This window comes from Talpa europaea (genome assembly GCF_964194135.1).
Source record: "Talpa europaea genome assembly, chromosome: 1".
NCBI classification, from domain to species: Eukaryota; Metazoa; Chordata; class Mammalia; order Eulipotyphla; family Talpidae; genus Talpa; species Talpa europaea.
The window spans coordinates 10,614,542-10,638,414 of record NC_140073.1 but is presented as its reverse complement, the minus strand read 5'-3'; the positions used below and the strand labels follow the sequence as shown (position 1 = coordinate 10,638,414).

Genomic DNA, 23,873 nt, shown 5'->3' with positions numbered 1-23,873 from the left:
TGTATTTAAAAAAATACTTGTGAATATTCCCATGAATTTTACTACTCCTTTCTTAATTATGCATGCATTTTAATTATTATTTATCAAGTTAATGAGTTGAAATTTATAGAAATATTTAATCTGATATACTCATAAATAATATTTAATATTCACAGGTAGTATTGTTCCAACATTACTTAAAAAACAACAGTCCCCAAAGATGCTAATATTCTAAGAAATCATTTTTTAGGGAGAATCATTACTAGAACATATATAAAGTTTTAGTTAATATTTATTACCAACCTGATTTAAAAATGACTATACAGTTCTATAGAAAGGAATACTATACTTTCAAATAAGTGATAAAATAGAGTTTACATTATGATTAAGTGCATTGCATCAATATTTATCAAAATTTATTAAGTGGAGACATTTCACTAAGATAGTATACAATTTTAGATAGAATAATTTGCTATATGTTGACACACTCACAACTTGTGTAACTGGATATAAAAATGTCTTTCGAGGTTACAACTGATTTTTAATTGCAAATAATTACCACTGTTTAGACCAATGTGTTGAGTTTGTTTAAATTTTTTTTTGCAAATATATATGAAATCAATTCCTATAACATTTTATTGAAATAAATTATTTACATAACAGTTTTCTCAGTGCCATTATGACATCCTTATTCCTGAGACTGTATATCAAGGGATTGAACATGGGAGTCACTATGGTGTAGAAAAGTGAGAGCAGTTTGTCAGTTCCAGCAGAGTGATTGGACTTTGGCCTTAAGTAAGTTATAGTAGCAGATCCAAAGAATAAAACCACAACTATGAGATGTGAAGAACAGGTGGAGAAGGCTTTGGCCCGACTTGTGGCTGATGGCAATTTCAGGATTGTGGAGACGATTTTGCCATAAGAGACAAGGATCAGCAGAAATGGAACTGTGACAAACAATACAGCAACTATGTAAACCATCATCTGATTCACAAGGGTGTCCCCACAGGCCAGTTTGAGTATTGGGGGGATGTCACAGAAGAAGTGGTTGATGCGGTTAGAATTACAAAAAGGTAGAGAGAAAATCTGGTAAGTCTGTCCTATTTGGACTGGAATCCCACTGACCCAGGAGCCGGCCACCAGCTGGACACAGAACTTGTGGTTCATGACCAGAGGGTAGTGCAGAGGATTACAGATGGCCACGTAGCGGTCATAGGCCATCACGGCCAGCAGGAAGCACTCGGTGGCCCCCAGTACAAGAACACAACACATTTGTGTAGCACAGGCAACTAAAGAAATCGTTCTCCTCTGGCTCCAGAGATTTGTAAGCATTCTGGGGAGTGTAGCTGATACATAGCAGATTTCCAAGAAAGAAAAATTACCAAGGAAAATATACATGGGGGTCTGGAGAGTAGGGTCTACTTTTGTTATCAGAAATATGGTACTATTGCCCAACAAGATAATAATATATATGGCTAAGAACAATGTAAATAAAAACCACTGGAGATGGGGAACCTCCACAAAGTCCAAGAGAACAAATTCCATCAATCTAGTTAGATTTTCTTCAGGAGGTTTTTCTTCTTTCATCTGCAGAAGGAGAAATTTAGTGTGTGATTTTCACTTTGCCTTCATGGTTCAGCATCTCTTCCCTATATTGATTCAGGACATGTGATTGGCTTTTAGGATCATTGCAATTTCTTTCACTTTAAGATTGCTACTATTTATATCATTCTCATTTTGTTTTCAGTTTAGATTCAACTATCACTGTACACTGTGCTTGTACACCTAATACAAGGTTGAACATTTGATTTGGAAATAAGTGAAGCAGTACACACTTTTGGAATGAAATCCCACTTTTAAAAGGAAGAAAAGAATAAATATACAAAATAATAAAATTCCAATCTTTTTGTATCATTTTTATGGATGACACATTCATGAATTATATAATATATATTTATATATAAAATTATATATATTTCTAGTTATGCACCCCATATTTTAGTGACGAATAATAAGTGTATAACATAAAATATGTAAAATGTAAGATTGGGGTTTTCCTCAAGAGGATAACAAAGAAGAAAGGCAGAGATTCTGTGTACTCTAAAAAAATTATTTATGCAATTTTCTTTTCTGTAAATGCTTCAGTTCTTTTTAATAATGCAAAATAATGTTCTAGTAGCTTTATTTTAAATCCAAGCCTATATTCCCTCAATAAGCCCAAATGATGAAGGGAATGTATAACAATATTCTAATTTAGCTGATATGGGAAGTTACCTAAGCTTCAGCTATATTTGTACATTTGATATAAATTAGTAAACTAGCCCTTGAAATTCAGAAAAGAATATTCAACTTAAAACTTTCTTTTATTATTTTACAAAGTCATTCACTTTCACTTACAATGTTTTCCTTAACATTAACGTTAATTAGAATCTCAAAGGATAAATTTATTTCATGGATTGCTTTACTTCAGAACTCTATTACAATGTCAAGCTAAACACACAAATATAACTCTAATTTATTACAATTCCCTGTCTCAGAATGAAGATTTCCTATGACTTATTATCTATACCTTGAGAAGTGCTTTAATTATTGTAGTTTGCAGTATTTCAAGGCAATTTAATAGCATCATTAACATTCATTCACTGTAAATTATATTTAATGGAACCAGAAAATGTATAAAAATCACACATTTGAAACTATATATTAAACAATAATTTTAATTTAGAAGTCATATAAGTTAAAGTTTAGTATTAATATAAAATATTTCATATTTACCTTTCTTATTTGATATGATGTTAATTTTTTTCTCAGTATAAGAACTTAAATATTTAAATTACTGTAGGTGAAACCACTTGTTTTATCAAGGATATCAAGTGACCTCTCTGAACATAAAGTGCTCTTTAAATATAATAGTTACCAAGGCCCCAGGGATCTTTTCTACCTGACACGTGTAAATTTCTCATGACATTTCTAAAATCATCTCTGTGGCACTCTCTGACTTGTTATATTTTATTTTTCCTAGAAAACTCTCATTGTTATCTCTCTCACTTAGTGAAACTTAATTTTGATATTGCCATCTATTCTTATTTCTGTTAAACTTTATGACACTTCAAAAATATGGTTTTTATAATTTATCCAAATATTATAATGTTGTAGTGAAGACTGGCTTGTTATTACCCAGTGTTTTTTTCTTAACCAGAAATGGAAGGATTTCCTATTTGTTTTAAATGTGTTTTAAATAATGAAAATTATATGTCACTTGGCTTTTACTATGTCCTTTTTTCATAGAAACTTTGATTTATCTCTCAAACAATTCAATAGTATTACCAGTTTGAATCATATTTTGTTGTTGATTATTAATTTTTGAAGTGAAGGGCAATTTATTTTTCTGAATTAGTTTCAGGAAAGAACAGAAGCATGTATAAAAGTAATAGACAATCTTATTTTAATTTTAATTTGTATTTTGATAATGACTAATGATGGTAAGCATCTTTCAGTGAGGTCTGTATCTCCACTGTTAAAATATTTATTTAGGTTATATGTATATTTGTTAGATTGTTTATTTTCTTATGATTGAGTTTTGTGTATTTAAGTTTTGTGTGTGCTTAGCAAATTCTCTATATATTCACTTTATTGGATATACAATTTGAAAGTATTTTCCACTTTGGCTTTTATTTTAAATCTATAAATAATGTTAATCTAAAAGAAAAAAATTTAATTTTGATGCAGTCCCATTTATAGATATTACTATGTATTGCACACTTGGTAACACATATAAAATGTGTTGCTTAATTTCATGTCACAAATATTTTCCACTTTTTTTCCTGATAATTCTATCATTTGATATTCTGCACATAAATTTATTACCCAATGTTATTCCTTTTTATAAGCCATGACTTTTTAGGCTTAGGTGTTTAAATATTTAGTAGATTTTCTTTCACTTATGAAATATGGTAACATTATCATGATTTTTTTTGAGTATTTGAAAAAAAGATTGAAGTAGAGTCACACATCCGTACTGATATAAGTGTTCATAATCATAAATATTTGAACATTTGTTTTTTTGGGAAACTATTTCAAATAATGGCAAGGGGGGGTCATATTATCTGTTAGCCATTTTACAAGGGAAATCTTCAAACTGAAGAATGAATACTGCTTTCTAATATCAAAATTACATAAAAACATCAACAAAGTGGATGGAAAGATAAATATTTTTTAAATGTAAAAGTGTGTGCACACATAGCTTTTAATGATGAAATAACTGCTGTGGAAAATCTTACCACTAATAATCACATCTACAGAACATGAAGCTTATTTCTAGGAAACTGTTGTGGGTCTTTCCAAGGCCTTTTGAATCATTTCCTAACTCAAAAAGATTTCTGCACCAATTGAAAGATACTAACAAGAAATCAATCAGCACCAAATATTGCCAGCAAGACATGGTGATGTTTTCTCCCATAGAACTGTATTCAAGCACATACAGCAAACTATGCATGTATATAGTTCACACAGGAGTATTTCTGAAGTTACGGTGTTGATAGTTTGGGACTTTTGAAATGATGGCAGCAGAGGGTTCCTAGCCTCTCCTCCCCTCCCCTGACCTCCCCTCCCATCTCTCCCCCTCCTTTCTCTTTGATTTCATAGCTATGACTTCTGCAAACTTCCAGGAATGAAAGGAGGTGAAAATAAAAGACACAGCCTTTGTTGGCTGTGCAGTCACCTCACTAGCAAGAATTGAGTCATCTGCTCACACTTAGCAGGAAGGTTATGGTGATATATGGACTAATTCAAATCCCCAAACTACAGTTAGGGAATAGATAAATGTGGGATAGAAGTTAAGGTTGGTAAATATGTGCTGGTCTATTGTATACACAGTATCAAATTATCGCCTCTATGTATCCTTTCTTTGCACAATTTAAATAAATTTCCACATATCATGTGGCTGAAAAACCACATATTTGTTATTTATTATCTTAGCAGTTCTATGTATATCATGATTATGAAATACTAGAATCATTTCCTTGAAACCCCCTATAAACAAACAAAAAAAAAAACACACATTCATGAGATACTAATGAGGCTATTATTAAGTCTTACTAAGGGCAGAGGGGAAAGATTGATAACTACATAAAGAGTAATGATTACAGAGATAGAAATGTAGAGTTTAAAAGGGTTATGCCCATGACTGAAAAACTAGACTATTTAAGGGTACACATTCATTCAATGAGTTTTAGTCATAAAATTTTGTGATTTATTTTGTTTTAATTACTAGAATATGTGACACTATGATAACAAATGGTGCTCTTTAAATAGATACATCCTTTTACTCTGTAGAAAAGCTCTCCTAAGAACAGAGGCATACTTCAAATTTCATTTGAAAAAAGGGAAACTACATGAGAATAATGTCTTGGTCATTACTCAGAACTTAGCAGAGTCAAATCATGGATAGTCAAAGAATTTTATAGAGGATCAGATGACTTTTTATAAACTATATCATGTTACTCTCCATTCAGAATAACTATATCATAAGTTACTCTCCAATCATGGTTATGTGTGTCATATAAATGATAAATCCAGAGGATAATTTCAAAAGGCTGCCACAAGTGGATGAACACATCAGGAAGACAAAGGGGAGAGAAAGAAATAAAAGGAGAAAATACAAAGACCTCAAGCTTTTTGTAAAAGTACAAAGACATAACTTGATTTTTAATTGACCACAAGTTCATAATGACATAATCATTAATTGATATTTTCTTTGAATATTACCAAAAATTAACACTACATACTCCCTGTTTAGGTGAGGAAAGATTTATGTAGTACACTTTAAAATATCTAAGCATCTAACAACAGTGCAAAGAAAATAATACTAATGTGGAAGCAAGTAGGTTTTCTTGCTCAGATAGTTAATACTGTAGAAAGTCCCAGTTAGATATCGTAAACAATCTCTTAATATGAGCTGCTGATTCAAGAATCTGGAGTTGGGAGGGGGCAGTCATTAATGATAATATCAGTTCAAACATTTAATGATGCCAAACACTTTAGAGTGGGTTAAAGACATGAAAGATTTGTTATATTGCTCTTTTTTTTAGTAATGACGTGGATTTTAGTGTAATTCTGAAAATAAGTTCCAATATTTTCTTCTCTTGAAAACTCACAGGTGTTGGAATATTTTTAGCTATGAATTGGTATGGGAGTAACTGTAAATGAGAAGAAAGATTTATAAATGCAATAAATTAAAATTCAATTATACTTATAATTTAATTTAAAATATCAAAGCATTTAATAAAAACTAATTCAATAATATGAAAATAAATTATTACCTAAAATGAAATATAAATGATAAATAAGAAGAAATCATTCAAAGCACATTACTTTGGAACCAGATTTCTACAGAGAGCAGAGAAATACATGCATAGTAAAGTGTGGGTGCATGCTCTCTGTATATCATGTGCTTCATTAGAAACTTATCAAGAAGAAAACTGGGTGAAGGTAAGCTGCTGTTATGATGAGTGAAATTCACACAGATGCATTGCACGTTAAACACATATACCACATTGTTTATTAATCCTCAAAATCCCTAGATTTTGCAGGGTAGGGATCTGTTATAGGTCATAGCAACATTTATTTATTCATTCACACAGTCAATTACTCACTCAACAAACATTCATGTTAAACTGCTCTTGGTTATTGTTTGTGGCAGAATCCCAAAATGCTACCAAATAATACAGCAAATATTTTTAAAACATTTAGGTAAATGTCTTATATCCATTTATACATTTTAGTCAAAATTTTTAGCAGATTGAATTCATTTGGTTTTTAGTTTTTATATGGACTCTCTCATGCATAATTTTTTTTTACAGAAACAATCTATTCTATGGATATGGAACATTGAAGATTGATCAATTTGCCTTGTATAGATCCTTGAACAGTATATGTAGGCTACTATTTAGAAGTGTCTGAAAGAACAACACAAGTTGACATGATGAACTTAAAAGGAAATGTGGGGAGTGTGATGTTTTGCTGAAAACTGGCAAAACAGACACTACATTTACAATTAAACTCATTGCATTATTTTTTAGAGAATAATTTTCTCAGTGCTGCGATTACATCCTTGTTCCGAAGGCTGTATATCAAGGGATTAAACATGGGAGTCACAATGGTATAGAAAAGTGAGAGCAGTTTGTCAGTCCCAGCAGAGTGATTGGACTTAGGCCTTAAGTAAGTTATAGTAGCAGATCCAAAGAATAAAACCACAACTATGAGATGCGAAGAGCAGGTGGAAAAGGCTTTGGCCCTTCCGCTGGCTGTTGGCAGCTTCAGAATCGTGGAAATGATTTTGCTGTAAGAGGCAAGTATCAGCATAAATGGGACTGCAATAATCACCAAAGTTGCTACATAGATGGATATCTCATTTACAAAAGTGTCCCCGCAGGCCAGCTTGAGAATGGGGGGAATGTCACAGAAGAAGTGGTTAATTTGGTTAGAATTACAGAAATGCAGAGAGAATATCAGGCTTGTTTGTCCTATCTGGATCGGGATTCCAGTGAGCCAGGCGCCAATAGCCAACTGGACACACATCTTGTGGTTCATGACCAGAGGGTAGTGCAGAGGGTTACAAATGGCCACATAGCGGTCATAGGACATCACGGCCAGCAGGAAACACTCAGTAGTACCTAGTGTAAGGAAAAAATACATTTGAGTGGCACATTCCAGCCTAGAAATGCGTCTTTCCTGAGTCCACAGGTTCTTCAGAATCCTAGGAAGGGTGACTGACACATAACAGATTTCCAATGAGGAAAAGTTTGCTAGGAAAAAATACATGGGTTTCTGCAATGCAGAATCAATCCTGGTTACGATAATGATGAGGCTATTTCCTATTAAGATAATCATATAAATGATGGCAAACACCCCAAATAGTAACCCTTGGAGGTTTGGAAGGTCAGAAAATCCCATGAGTACAAACTGTGTCACAGAGGAAACATTGTCCTCTGATTTCATCTTGTCGTAGGACATCTGTAGAAATGGCATAGTAATAATAAGTACAGATAGGTTACTTTCTGTAGATTTGTTCTTTTACGTAACAGCTAAGGATAACATAACATCAATTTCTTATAAACACTGAACCTATAGCAGACAGGTACCTGAAAAGTATGGTGAAGTGTATTTTTAATTATTATTAAATGCAAAATTAGGAAATAAGTCCCCTTAGTGTTTTTTTTTCCCCGCTATGGGTCATCATATTTCTTTGTTTTTCTATTCATCTAAACACTCAAAATATTTTTAGTGAGTTTAAGTCCAACTGTAATATTCCATCTTTTAAAATTATTTACCAGTGGTTTAAAATACTAAAATATTTGCATCCTTCTAGTTGACATAGTTTTCTTAACCTCTCAATTGGTCTATTAATATCAATTCAAAACAAATTTTATTAAGCATTCCATTAATTTGTATATCATCTCAAATGATTTTTAGAAATACATAGTTAATTTTGAAAGTGTCGCTTTTCCTGTGACATTTCCAAAGTCTTGTTTATCTTTGAAATTCTGCATAGGCTGTTTTATTATAAAAATATTTAATGATCATTAAATATTATGGTGGTTTATATAACCCTTAATTCTGTACTTTTCAATAGAAGGTCCATGAAACCAGCAGTGATAGCATTTATTCAGAGTTTGCTTTGGAGATAAAAGAAACTATAAAACAATCTTTCTGTTTCATCAAAACTCAAAAGCAAAGAGGCAAGTTCATCAATATTTATGTTCAGGAAAGCATTTCTAATACATGCATTCTCATGCACCATGAAAAGAGACATTCACAACCACTCAGCTTTGATAATGTCTGCAGTTACACACATCCGCACCTGTTGACCCCATTCTGCAGACCTCATTTATTCCAGTCATTGTTTGCACATGTGCTGTGTGTGCTCATCCACACAGTATGTCCTGTATGATGGCCAATCTTTCTTGAAACAATGAAAAGTGAGTCACTTTATTTCTTTCTTTGCAATATGAAAGCTCTGGCTCCTACCCAAAGTTAGACCATCCATCCTCTTCCAGCCTAGTGTCAATTAAAAAATTACAACTCTCTCTCAACTCTCTCTCTCACTCTCTCTCTTCTCTCTCTCTTTCCCACTCTCATTTCTAAGAAATTTATTATTTTCTTCCTGAACATTTTCTGTGAATGACAATAGGATGATTAAATAATAATTAATTTTAACATCTACAACATTTCAGTCTACATATTAAAATACTACAGATACTTAAAAGATGCCTCATAATTACAGAATTCTTGTAATAGAAGCTTGATTGTAGGAACTATAAAAATGCTCTGACTCTCCAGAATTATCAGAAATTAGTGATTGTCGAGATTACTAAAATATGATTTTAAGTATAAAAGACAATATAGCCATGACTTTTTTTTTATTTTTAACTGCACCATTTTACACATGTTTAATCATGTTTTATTCACCTGCTTAATTCAATCTAGAGATTGATTTTGGATAACGATTAAAGTTTTTTGCTGAATGTATCACTACATCATTCAGACTTAAGTGCCCCATACATCTGCCTTTAATATGCTAACTACTGTCCCCCAAAACCTATATTTCTTTATTCTCTTTATGATCTTTGTGAAAAATGTCTACTCTTCTCCCATCCCCTTTCTCCATTTCCCCTACTCTTGAAGTAGGATATACATTTGAAATACAAAGTGAAACTGAGGTCCAAATGAAAGTATAAGGGAGCAACAATATATAGAACTAACATCAAGAATATGTAGTGTTCTAATCCAAAGACATTTTTCATGACTCAACTATTTATTTGTAAAATGGAACAACCGTTTTATGAAGTTAATAGAATTCTCAATGCAAATTCATTTGAAAAGTGAAAAATGATATTCTTTCCAAATCCTATCCAAAGTATGTGTTTTTCTTCTGAACGAAATCTCACCAAGAATGACTATAATCTTTATTGATTGACTGATTGATTTCACTACAAGGTACTATGCATTTTCATCTTTGAAATGGTAATAAGAGTCAGAAAATTACAAAGACTAAGTATTTCAAGATTAAAAAAAGCAACAATGTTAAGGAGTCTTATAAAAGAAACATACACTTGCCCATTACAGATATTTCTGTAAATGACAGTTGTTGCTGGTTCTATAAAACATAGACTTAAGTATTTGTATGCAATAAATTTCATATTGACAAAAATAATTCAACTATTACCTGAAAATTACCTATTTGGATAGAGGTTAAGTGTAATGCTTACCTTTGTTACTGAGTTAAAGATACAAAATGAGAAAAAGAGGTTTACTTTGAGGCTGGACAATTTACTTTTATTTAAACAGAGATTACAAACTTGTATATAGGTCCTATTGTCATAGAAAATCCTGCTCTTTAAATAATAATTATGCATTACTCTGGGGATCAGCTCCTTTCCCAGGTCACTTTCTAATTGAACAAAACCTTCTTGCCTGCCACTCAAGGACTTGAACACAACCCAAAGCTGCTGATCTTACCATGAAATTATGAACCAATAGTACTTTTTTTATCATTAGAAATGTCAGTATAAAAAGCCATCACCTTTGGGCATTTCCCATCCAATTGTGCATGTTGGGTTTGTGTACCTGAACCCCCAGGGCTCCAGGGGCATTCACTTGGTCCACAGCTTCCCTGTCCCTGCTACCCAAACACTGCCTTGGGTCAGTCCTCCCCGGGCTGCTTCAAACATAGCAAAAGCAGTGATAAATTAATGGTAAATTATGGCAGGAAAGTTGCTCCACCAATTGTGTTTAGGGAATGAATAGTAAAACCATATATGTAGCTAAATATCAACAACTAACTATTAGAGTGATTTAAAAAAAAAAAAAAACATAAAAAGATAAAACAATTGCCAGCCACTGATAATCCTCAAGTGGGAAGTCTTGAAGCAACTAGAACACACAGGCATGGGGAAGGAACACTAAATGGGAGACCACTCTGGAGAAGGAGCTGACAGTTCTTTGTGAAGTACATTATAAACTTGCCATTCACATTTATCCAGCTGTCCTGAGCCTGGTGTTTTTCCATTTTACAGAAATGAAAACTTGTATTTACAAAAATACCTATAAATGAAAATTCAGGAAGTTTATGTATATAGTAGAGAAACACTGGACACAACTCTAATGCCCTTCATGCAGGGAGTGGGTGCACAAACTTCTCAGATATGCATGGTGGTTGTTCACTTCTCAGGAACAAGTGTGAGAGAAGGTACTGGCACCTCACAACTTGGACAACTCCCAATGCTTCCCTCCCAGTGAAAAGCAAACCAGAGCCAAAGTCTTTGGAATCCTACTCCAAGGAGATAACATTCTGGAAAAGGGTGAAGTGCATGTTCAAAGCCTGGTTATCTGGTGATGGGGTTATGGGAGTTGTCAACAATAAAGACTCAGCAGGTGAGAATTCTGGAGAAGGCTGGGAAGCTACTGTTTCTTCACTGTGTTTGTAGTTATATGACTGTATTGATAGATCAAATTCCAGAGACTTGCACCAGGAGAGTGTATTTTACTTTCTCTGCAATTTTAAACTTTTAGTGTGTGAATTTAAAGAATACATTTTAAAATACTGTCAATGAACAAAGTCATTACTATAAGTCTGTATGTGTTCCTTCCTTTCATCCAATTTAAAAAACATATTTTGTCCACTGGGAACTCTACTTCAAAGCTCATCTTTCATTTTTTTTTTTTTTGAGATAATGTAGATTGCATAGTTACTTGTATTCTCTCATGTAAAATGCATGAGAAATACTTACCATGAAAGATAAAATACTTATCATGGTAGATAAGTCCAGAGGGTAAATTCAGAGGCTGCCTCATGATGAATGAACACATTAGAAAGACAAAGGGTAGAGAGAGAAATAAATCAAGAAACTACAAAGATCTTAGACTTCTGGTAAAGGTATAAATGTAGACATAATTTGACATTTAATTGGCATAAGTTCATAATGACATAAATTTTAGTTAATATTTTCTCTGGATATTGCAAAGATTTAAGACTACATATTCCCTGTTTAGATGAGGAAAGTTTTGAGGAGCACAGTTTTAAAAATCTAAACATATTGCAATAGTGAAAAGAAAATAATACTTTTATGCAAGGAAGTCAGTTCTCTTGCTCAGATAGTGAATACTGTAGAAAGTCCCGTCTCTGAATAACAGTACTATATTTTCTCTATGCATTTAGATATCAAATGCAACAAAGTCTAAAATGGACAAAGCTTCAGGTTTTGTTGCTTTAAACTTTTCCAATGCTTTTTCATGCTGGAGTGATATCTGAATCTTACAATAATCTTGGGGCCTCAGAGGAAATGGTGTATTTTTACCATTCACTAATTGTAAATCATAAGGAATAAGATTCAAAACAGGTACAAAATGGAGTTGCTTCTATTAAGCCCAATGTTATCAAGCTGAATCTCATATTTGGCTCTCTCAGAAAGCCAGTCGTAAATCATTCAATCAGATATTAAGTAATGTGGCTGACAAATGCCTGCCATCCTCCACAAAGAAAGCAACATGTAAAACCAATTTGATTTTTGTCTAGTATTACTTCCTTGTTCCTGCTCTTACAAATCAAATCTCTTGCCTTGTATAACTCTTCCTATCATAGTGACCACCACCATCATCATCATGGTCATCACGTTCTTCATCAGAGAGCATGTATTAAGTTCATAGAACATAAAATTTGAAAAGAGGGGAATATACACATATATACTCCCATGAATAAAATGTATAAGTAATTATCACATAATATGTGATGTTAGATGGTGGAGGGTTTAGAGGGTATAGTGGGTTTGTGAAGTAAAACATAGCTATGTATAGGACAGCAATAAGATAACCTGCATTGGTATAATTATAACTAACACCCAGGATATTAGAATTTCAAAACAACTGCTAACAGCACATTTCAGAAATAGATGAAACAATCTCTTTTATGAGTTGCTGATTCAAGAATCTGAAGTTGGGAGGGAGGCAGTGGTTCTGTGATAGTTACAAGTTATATTTGAACTGATATTTATCAGTTCAAAGGTTTAATAATGCTAAACCCTTTAGAAAGGGCTAAATGTATGAAAGACTAGTTTAATTACACTTTTTTAAGATTATGTGGATTGAAGGTAATTCTGAAAATAATTTTCAATATTTTCTTTCGTTTAAAACTCACAGGCGGGGCCTCCCCGGTGGCGCAACGGTTGAGCACTGGGTTGAGAAGCTGCCCGCGGCCTCTGCAGCGCCGGTTCGATCCCCGGCTGCTCCCCGGCCACCGGAGGAGGGTCCCGCATGGCGCGCAGACCTCTCCTGCTGCCCGCTGCTCCCCTCAGTAGTGTACTTCGGTCCTTCTGCCTGCTCTGCTCCCCACTCTGGCTCTGGTGAATTTTCTCACCCTCCCCCGCGCTTCTGACTGTACCCAGTGCTTGTATAAACAAAACAAACAAACAAACAAATAAATAAAAATCACAGGCGATGGATTTTTTTAACCATGAATCAGTACATGATTAACCATTTAGAGTGTCATTGAGAAAAGATGAAATGATTCCATGAAACTTACGTTGGAACTGGAATTTCTACATAGACCATAGAAATACATGCAGAGTGAACTGGCTGACTTGGGTAGTTGTTCTCTGTATATCATGTGATTTGTCAGAATGTTACTAGGGTGAAAACTGGGTAAACTGATTAGAGATAGTCCATATGATACATAGCATGTTAAATAAATATGTTCTATTGTTTATTGATGCTCTAAAGTCTCTAGATTTTTCAGAAATCTCTAGGTTTTGCTAGGAATCTGTCATAGGTCATAGCAACATTCATTTATGCATTCATACAGTCAATTACTCACTCAACGAACATTCCTATTAAACAGTTCTTGGTCAGAACCTGTGTGAAAGAATCCAAACATGTTAAAAAAAAAATCATGAAGATATTCCAAATATATAGGTAAATAATCTTTCATTCTTCTGTATATTTTTCAAAATTTTTACCAGATTGAATTCTATTTTTATTATGTTTACTTTTTATATGAACTATGTGATGTATACTATTTTATTCATAAAGGAGGATATTCTGTAGATGTGAGTTATTGAAAATAGATTCATTTATCTGGTGTCAAAGCATCGTAAATAGACTAACATTTAAAAGTGTCTGAAAGTACATCATAAACTGAAGTGATTAACTTCATAAAGGGTAGTGTGCAGAGTGTGATGTTTCTATGATAACTGTTTGGCAAGTAGAAAAAACACCACTCTACTTTTTAAGGAACAATTTTTTCAGTGCTGCAATCACATCCTTATTCCGAAGGCTGTATATCAAGGGATTAAACATGGGAGTTACTATTGTGTAGAAAAGAGAGAGTAGCTTGTCAGTTAATGCAGAATGATTGGATTTGGGCCTGAAGTATGTGATGGAAGCAGACCCAAAGAATAAAACCACAACTATGAGATGGGAAGAACAGGTGGAGAAGGCTTTGGCCCGTCCAGTGGCTGTTGGCAGCTTCAGAATCGTGGAGATGATTTTGCCATAAGAGAAAAGTATCAACGTGAAGGGCATGGCAACAATCACCAAAGTTGCTATATAAACATAGATCTCATGCAGAGAAGTGTCCCCACAGGCCACTTTGATGACTGGGGGGATGTCACAGAAGAAATGGTTGATTTGGTTGGAACTACAGAAATGCAGAGAGAATATCAGGCTTGTTTGTCCTATCTGGATCGGGATTCCAGTGACCCAGGCACCAACAGCCAACTGGACACACATCTTGTGGTTCATCACCAGAGGGTAGTGCAGAGGGTTACAAATGGCCACATAGCGGTCATAAGACATCACGGCCAGCAGGAAGCACTCAGTGGTCCCCAACATAAGGAAGAAGCACATTTGCGTGGCACACTCCACCTTAGACAGGCTTCTGTCCTGAGTCCACAGGTTCTTCAGAATCCTAGGAAGGGTGACTGACACATAACAGATTTCCAATGAGGAAAAGTTTGCCAGGAAAAAATACATGGGTGTCTGCAGTGCAGAATCAATCCTGGTTACTATTATGATGAGGCTATTTCCAATTAAGATAATTATGTAAATCATGGCAAATACCCCAAATAGTAACCCTTGCAGTTTTGGAAGGTCATAAAATCCCATGAGTACAAATTGTGTCACAGAGGAAACATTGTCTTCTGATTTCATCTTGTCGTAGGACATCTGTAGGAATGGCATAATAATAAGAAGTACAAATAGGTTACTTTATGTGGATTTGTTCTCTTATGTAACCAGTAAGGATAGCATAGCATTTATTTCCTATAAAAACACCTGTACAAAGAGGTGAGGTATATTTTTAATTATTGTTAAATGTTAATACAAGGAGAGTATATCATCTTAATTTTGTTTTTTGCTATGGGTCATCATATTGCTCTTTATGAAGATGAAATATATTAATGTAATTTTGTTATTAATCTGAAACCTCAAAATTTTTAATGAATTAAATTCAGTGGTAACATTCCAAACTTTCAACATTTATATATCATTGCTTTATAATACTAAAGATCATTTCCATTCTTTGGGTTGGCATAATTTTTCCTCATCTCCCAATCTTTTTTTTTTAATTATTATGAATTCAATCCCAATTTTATTACATGTCATTATATAATCATCTAAAATAATTTTTAGAAATTCATATAATTAATTTTAAAAGTCATGACTGGTTTTTACAGTCTTGATTATCTTCAAATTCTGCATAGACTATACTAAAAATTGATTAATGAACACTATATATTATGGATTTTTTTTCATACTTAAAGCTGTATGGTTCATGAAATCAGAAATCATAATTTTTTTTCAGTTTGCTGTGCAGAAAAAAGGCCTAAAATAATCTTCCTGTTCAACCAAATCTCAAGGCAGAGAGGCAGATTAATCAGCAATTATGTTCAGGAGAGCATTTCAAACTAGCATGTGCAGCCTCACGCACCATGAAAAGAGACATTCAGGACTACTGAGCTCTGATAACGTCTGGAGTTACCCACATCTGCACCTGTTGACCCCATTCTGCAGACCTCATTTATTCCAGTCATTGTTTGAACATGTGCTCTGTGTGTTCATTCACACAGTATGTCCTGTGTGATGGCCAATCTTTCTTGAAACAATGAAAGTGAGTCATATTATTTCTTTCTTTGCAATAGTCCCCATTGTGGAAGCTCAATTCTACCCAAAATGTAAACCATCCCTCCTCTCTTACTTAATTCAACGTAGAGACTGATATTTAGACAACTTTTTTTTTTTTTCTGAATGAGTCACTGCACCTGCTAGAGTGACCTCCACATGTACCCACTGTTTATAAACTAGCCTGTCCTCAGAAACTGTCAATTTCTTTGTTCTTTTTTTTTTTCTTTTCATGCTCCTATATAAGGTCTCCACTCATTTTTCCATTGTCCTCAGAAACTGTCAATTTCTTTATCCTCTTAAGCTCTGTCTTTTAAAGGTTTATTTTATTTATTTATGCATATAAGAGCTGGGGTGTAGGCCAGAGTGGTGGAGAGTGAGAGGATTCACCAGGGACAGAGTGAGGAGCAGAATAAGCAGGCCTACTGAAATACACTGCTGTGGGGAGCATCAGGCAAGACAGGAGAGGTCTACTGCTCCACAAGTCTGCTGCTCCCTGGCCGGGGATCAAACTTGCTGCAGTGGCTGCCGATACCTTCATAGTGGTGAGACTTAACCCCTAGTGGCAGCAGGCAGGGCCCCTTTCATGCTCTTTATGAAAGGTCGCCACTTATTTTTCCATCCCCTTTCTCCATTTTCCCTACTTTTTAAGTAGGCTATACTTTTGAAAACCACCTTGAAGCTAAAACAAAACAGAAATTACAAAGGAAAGCAGCAATAGCAGGCTTAGTGATGTCAAATATGTAGTGTTCTAATGAATTTTTTTCTGACTCAACAATGTATTTGTAAAATGGACAAATATTTTTATGAATATTCAATGGAATGAAAAAAGCAAAGCCATTTGGAAGGTGAGAAATATTATTTTTAAAGCCTATTCAAAGTATGTTAATCTTCTAAACAAAATCTCACCATGTAAGCTTCCTCAAATCCTGCAAGACCACCATTGCTTTTTATTTATGATGTTTTTGATTTATTAAATTATATATTATATAAATTATATTTATAGAACTCTGAAAGAAAACTACTATATGATTCAGGTAAAGGTAGTGGCTTGTGTTTTGATTCAGATATTTCCTGTTTATTGCTCTGGTCTTCCCTCTAAAGTAGTAATCACATCTAGTGTGAAGACTGTGATATCAATTACACTATTATCCCAGTGTTTGCAATATAGTGTTTTATACAGAGTAACATTATTAAATTAAATTAAAGATACCAAAAATTGGTAGATGTAGTTCAGAGGACTTACCTCCTATATGATAAATCTGTAAATATAAAAATAGAATCATGCCATGATCACATAAGAATTTTTAGATTCATAGCTATGGAACTTAATTCTTAACAAGGAATCCCTTTCACGCTAGCAGGAAGCAAAGCCATTTCAATAAAGTACACTCATTATCCAAAAAAGGTGAAAAAATGACTAAAACTTTATCGATTCATTCATTATTGTAAGGTACTTAACATTTATATCTTTGAAAATAAGGGGAGTAAGAAAATTACAAAGAAAAAAGTTTTTGAAATTGAAAAACTACCACAAAATTTAAGATCCTTTTAAAAACAGCTATTTATGAAAACGACTATTCTTTGTTGATGCTAAGCAAAGACAGATATGTGAAAAGTAATTTGTTATTGACAAAAATAAACATTCTTACCTGCTTGGATTGAGGTTTAGTATAATGCTTACCTGTATTATTGAGTTAAAAGACACAATATGAGAAAGAGTGGTTTGCTCTAAGGCTGGACAATTTACTTTTATTTAAACAGAGGCTAAAAAACTTCTAACATAGGTTCTATTGTCATAGCAAACCCTGCTCTTTAAATAACAAATATCCTCCACCCTGGGGATCAGCTCCTATCCCAGGTCACTTTCTAATTGAACTAAACCTTTTTGCCTGCCACTCAAGGACTTTAACACAACCTAAATCTATCTCACCACCCTTAAATTATGAACAATAGTACTTTCTTGCCATCATTAAGAAATGTCAGCATGAAGAATCAAAAATTCATAGTCACATTAATTCTAATAGAAGCTAAGGGGTTATGAATGAGTTCTAAATGAATAGTATCTTAAACTAGTGAAATCTGATTTGTCACTTATAATTCAGAAGTAGACTAGAAATATTGGAGCAGTTATGCCAATTTTTATTTTTATTTATTTATTTTTTTAAATTTATACATGAGCTGGGGTAGAAGCCAGATGCACAGGAGGGTGAGAGGATTCACCAGAGACAGAGTGGGAACCAGAACAAGCAGACTGAAGAAACACACTGCTGAGGGGAGCAGCAGGCGAAACAGGAGAGGTCTGCTCGCAATGCGGGTTGCTCCGAGGCAGGCAGGGATTGAACCGGCACTGAAGAGGCTGTGGAAAGCTTCACAGCCCTGCGCTCAATCACCTGCGCCACCAGGGAGGCCCAGTTGTGCCATCTTCTATGAGTCTTCCATCTCTACATCCACATGAGAATGTAGGCTGTGCCAGCTCCTGTATGGACAGGGAAGAAGGGGGACTAAATAGGATTCTCACGTATTCCCTCTCAAATGCAAGAGCTGAGAACAGCACACAGCAGTTACAGGCACAATCTCTCACATCAAATTTAGTCTCAGCTGCACCCTGCTGCACAAGGCACTGGAAATTTTTTTTCCCACTGAATTGCCCAGCCAGGATTCCATATTTCTACGCTGAATGAGCCTCCAGTGAAATATTAATATTCCAAGTAGTTTCTGTATTTGGGTCCCATACCTGGATATCCTGAGGTGAATTTTGACTCCTCCAAGTGTAGTCTTTGTGAATAATAGAATACATTTCACTCAAATTCCTACAAAAAATGTACATGAACACATAACCCACACACACACAAACAACACACAGGAAGAATCAGGACTTGAATGGCAATCAAATAAGGACTGATGTTGAAAGATGTGGAAAGATGTATTTTATAGCATCATGAATGCAGTGAGACCTACCACCACCATTCAAGGACTTTGTACTTATTAACACGTTTGGACTTTTATTTTACTTTAATACTGATCACTAAAATACATGTGAAGCATAATCTCATTTAAAATTTACATGCATTTTTATATTGTTATATGCTGAATACTTTTCAATAATTATTTAGCTTCTTACATCCCATTTGGTAAAATAGCTAGTCAAGTTTTTTACATTTGTTAGTTATGTTATCACTTCTGACTTTAGATTTTATGGAGTTCTGAATCTATTCTAATTATATTCCCTTTTTGGGATGTGTGAACTGCCAATATTTCCCCCATTGTCTGTATTTTATTTCAATGATCAATGTTAATCACTAGCAAAAGTATTTTAATTTTGATGACATCAAATTTTCAATATTAATTTTATGAAGTGTCCTTATGGTAGTATACTTAAATATTATACCTAACTTCAGATCACAATTTTCTCATAGGCTTTCTCCTTGTAATCATATATTATAACTATTTAAATCTATGGTCCACTTTGATTCATATTTCTATAGCATGCATTTTAGATTTAGGTGTTTCAGTGGATGTTCAACTGCTCCAGTGTCATATGTTATAGACAATCTCCACTATATAAGCTTATTAGTTTTGTAAAAATTAAATGCCCAAACTTGCTCAATTTTTTTGCTGTGTAAAGTACATGATTAAATGTTGAAATGATAAAACATAGAACACAATAAACAATATGCACATCACGCAATTAACAGTGTGTGTGTAGATGTACATATATATGTGTATATATGCCCAATGTATAATATTAAGAACACCCATTAAAATGTGATGAAATAGGGCCTTCCCTGGTAGCTCAGGTGGTTGAGCACAGTGCTGTGAAGCTGTCGGCAGCCTTCTGCAGAGCCAGTTCAATCCCGGCTGGCCGGCGATGTTCCCACATGGCACAACAGACCTCTCCTGTCTCGCCCACTGCTCCCCTCAGCAGTGTATTTCATCAGTCTGCCTGTTCTGTTCCCCGCTCTGTCTCTGCTGAATGTTCTCACCCTCTTGTGCATCTGGCCTGTACCCCAGTTCTTGTATAAATAAATAAACAAATAAATCTTTAAAAAAATGTGGTGAAATATTAAAACAGACATTACATCAAAGAAAATATAGATATGGTAAATTAGTCAGGAAATTTGCTCCATCAGTAGTGCTTAAGATATGAGTAATGAAAAAAAATACATATCTGGGGCCTCCCTGGTGGTGCAAGAGTTTAAGCACAGCACTATGAAGCAATCCGCAGCCTCTGCAGCACGAGTTCGATCCCCAGCAGGCCAGAGAGCAACCCACATGGCGCAGCAGACCTCTCCTGTCTCACCTGCTGCTCCCCTCAGCAGTGTATTTCGTCAGTCTGCGTGTTCTGTTCTCCACTCTGTCTCTGGTGAATCCTCTCTCCACCACCCCCATATTTCTGGCCTGTACCTCAGCTCTTCTATGCATAAATAAATGAATCTTTAAAAAAAAAGAAAAAGAAATACATATCGACCTCTCAACAACTACTGGTAGACTGCAAAAAAAACAAACGCAAAAGATGAAAACCGCAGCCAGCCACTGATAAGTCTTCAAACACTAAAACTTACAGACTTGTGGTAGGTATGCAAAATGGGACACCACTCTGGAGAAGGAGCTGGCAGTTCTTTGTGAAGTAAATTATAACTTGCCATCCACATTTATCCAGCTGTCCTGTGCCTGGCAATTATCATACAGAAATGAAAATTTGTATTTACACAAAAATCTATATGCACGTTTTCAGGAGTTTATGTGTATAGTAGTGAAACACTGGAAATAACTCTAATGAGTTCAGGCAGACAGAGGATGAACAAACACTCAGACACAAAGATTGTTCACTTCTCAGCAGCAGGAATGAAAAAAAGGTACATTCGTACCACATCATGGTCAATGCCAAATACTTCCTGCTCAGTGAAAATGCAAGCAGAGGCAAAAGCATTTCGAATCCTATTCCATGTATATAACATTCTGGAAAAGGGCAAGGTGCATGTGCACAGCCTGGTTGCCTGGTGATGGGGTTGATGGGAGTGGTAACAGATAAAGACTCAACAGGTGAGAAGGCTGGGAAGGTCCTGTCTCTTCACTATGTCTGTGATTATGCAACTGTATGAATTAGTCAATTTCACAGACTTGCACCAAATGTATATTTTCACTTTGTAATTTAAACTTAATGTGTACATGAATTAAAGAATATATTTTAACTAACTATCAAAGAAGAAAGTCATTGCAGTTCCCCTGGGAACTCCAAGATCAACTTGCTTACTTAAAAATAATTTCAGTTAGACTGTAAATGAGTTTGTTTCTCCCCAGAGGTTGATTTTGTTTGTGGTAGACATTCTTATGCACCTGGCAAATACAGGCTACAGAGACTATGAAAATATTACAACAAAATGGATGGGACTGCAGGGTGTTATGCTAAGTCAGAAGAAGAAAGAAATACCACATGGTATTCACTATTTGAGGAATATAGCAAAACAAAATAAAGGGTTAGATAAAAACAAACAATGGAACTTTAACTGTGAATGAGATTATAATATGGGGAGGGGAGGGACACAATAAATGATGGTGGAGAACTATGGATGCTTTGCTCTTTGTCATGTGGTGGTAAACACATGTGAGGAGGTATGATCCCCTGCCTCTCAATCATATATGGTATTGTAAACCATTGTGACCTCAATAAAAATAATCAAAGAAATAATTTTGTCCAACCCTTATGAAATAGAATTAAAACAATAATATTAGGAAGCTCTAATATAAAGTTTTCTGAAGTTGCTTACATAAATAATTTTCTATAATTTCATTTTATCAAGAACATTCTTAATAGATTCAATTATGGTTTTGGTTGTTACATTGAATAGACCAAGCATATTACTAATTTATTCATTTGGAAGTTTATTCTTTAGGTATTGAACACTGATGAGAGATATATTTTCAAATAGTATACCTAAACAAAGTATATTTTAGAGTAATACAAAAAGTGTCTGTAAGTATATCAACTAACCAACTGAAGTGTGGATGTCTAAATTTATATTTATTTGGTAGCTGTGGCAACCAGAAAATATTTATTCTTAAACTGATCACACCACTTTTTTATTTTTTTTTATTTTTTTTTTAAATTTACTTTTTTTTTTTCTTTTATAGAGGCATGTTTTTTATTTATTTATTTATTTGTTTGTTTGTTTGGTTTATACATGCACTGGGTACAGTCAGAAGCGCGGGAGGGTGAGAGAATTCACCAGAGCCAGAGCGGGGAGCAGAGCAGGCAGAAGGACCGAAGTACACTGCTGAGGGGAGCAGCGGGCGGCAGGAGAGGTCTGCGCACCATGTGGGACCCTCCTCTGGTGGCCGGGGAGCAGCCGGGAATCGAACCGGCGCTGCAGAGGCTGCGGGCAGCTTCGCAACCCAGCGCTCAACCGCTGCGCCACCGGGGAGGCCCCACACCACTTTTTTAAAAAACAATTTTTTCAGTGCTGCAATCACATCCTTGTTCCGAAGACTGTATATCAAGGGATTAAACATTGGAGTCACTATGGTGTAGAAAAGAGAGAGCAGTTTGTCAGTTCCTGCAGAGTGGCTGGATTTGGGCCTTAAATGGGTGATGGAAGCAGATCCAAAGAATAAAACCACAACTAAGATATGGGAAGAACAGGTGGAGAAGGCTTTGAATCGACTAGTAGCTGAGGGTAATTTTAGGATTGTAGAAATGATTTTGACATAAGAACCAACTATCAGTAGAAAGGGGATTGTGACAAACAGCAGAGAAACTAAGTAGACACACAGCTCATTAAGTGAAGTGTCCCCACAGGCTATCTTGATCAATGGGGGGAGGTCACAAAAGAAGTGGTTGATTTGGTTGGAATTACAGAAATGCAAAGAGAAAATCTGACATGTTTGTCCTATCTGGACTGGGATTCCAATGACCCAGGTACTAATCGCCAACTGGACACACATCTTGTGGTTCATGACCACAGGGTAGTGCAAAGGGTTACAAATGGCCACGTAGCGGTCATAAGACATCACGGCCAGCAGGAAGCACTCAGTGGCTCCAAAAATAAGGAAGAAGAACAATTGGGTGGCACATCCCAGTCTAGAAATGGTTCTATCCTGAGTCCACAGGTTCTTCAGAATCCTAGGAAGGATGACTGACACATAACAGATTTCCAATGAGGAAAAGTTTGCCAGGAAGAAATACATGGGTTTCTGCAGTGCAGAGTCAATCATGGTTACTGTGATGATGAGACTATTTCCAAGTAAGATAATCATGTAAGTGATGGAAAACAGCCCAAATAATAATCCTTGCAGTTTTGGAAGGTCAGAAAATCCCAGGAGTACAAATTGTGTCACAGAGGAAACATTGCCTTCCACTTTCATCTTGTCAAAGGGCATCTGTAGAATGGCATAATAGTGATTTCAAGTTAATTGGCAATCTTTTGATTTGTGTCCTAATGTATAATAAGTTAAGGATAGCATGGCACATAATTTCCTGTTAACAAAGAAAACCATGATAGGTGTCCAAAAGATGTGAAATTAATTTTTCATTATTATTAAATAGACATATAAGAAAAAATTCCCTCATTCATTTTCCTGCTTATGGTCATCATATTTCTTTGTTTTTGAAGAAAGATATGTTAATGGACACAGGATGATATTCCATTGCTTTCAAATTTATTTACCATTAGTTTATCATACTAATACTCTTCTAGTTCACATGTTTTTAAGTTCTCCTTTCA

General features: G+C 34.8%; 2 protein-coding genes across 4 annotated transcripts; both read right to left on the bottom strand.

The window, feature by feature from the left end:
• Positions 1-627: 627 nt before the first annotated feature.
• LOC311170740 (olfactory receptor 10AG1-like) lies at positions 628-23,514 on the bottom strand (the record flags this gene model as incomplete). Of its 3 annotated transcripts, none has more annotated exons than XM_084233155.1 (2): positions 628-1,410; positions 23,371-23,514. In XM_084233155.1, 2 exons carry the CDS (start codon positions 23,512-23,514, stop codon positions 628-630), a joined length of 927 nt encoding a protein of 308 aa, XP_084089281.1. The 3 variants fall into 3 exon arrangements, with proteins under 3 accessions (XP_084089281.1, XP_084089280.1, XP_084089279.1); XM_084233154.1 differs by lacking the exon at positions 628-1,410 and adding an exon at positions 14,251-15,072 and having other exon boundaries at positions 23,407-23,514; XM_084233153.1 differs by lacking the exons at positions 628-1,410; positions 23,371-23,514 and adding an exon at positions 14,251-15,195.
• LOC311170733 (olfactory receptor 10AG1-like) lies at positions 7,048-7,992 on the bottom strand (the record flags this gene model as incomplete). Its single annotated transcript, XM_084233141.1, has 1 exon — positions 7,048-7,992. One exon carries the CDS (start codon positions 7,990-7,992, stop codon positions 7,048-7,050), a length of 945 nt encoding a protein of 314 aa, XP_084089267.1.
• Positions 23,515-23,873: the final 359 nt, after the last annotated feature.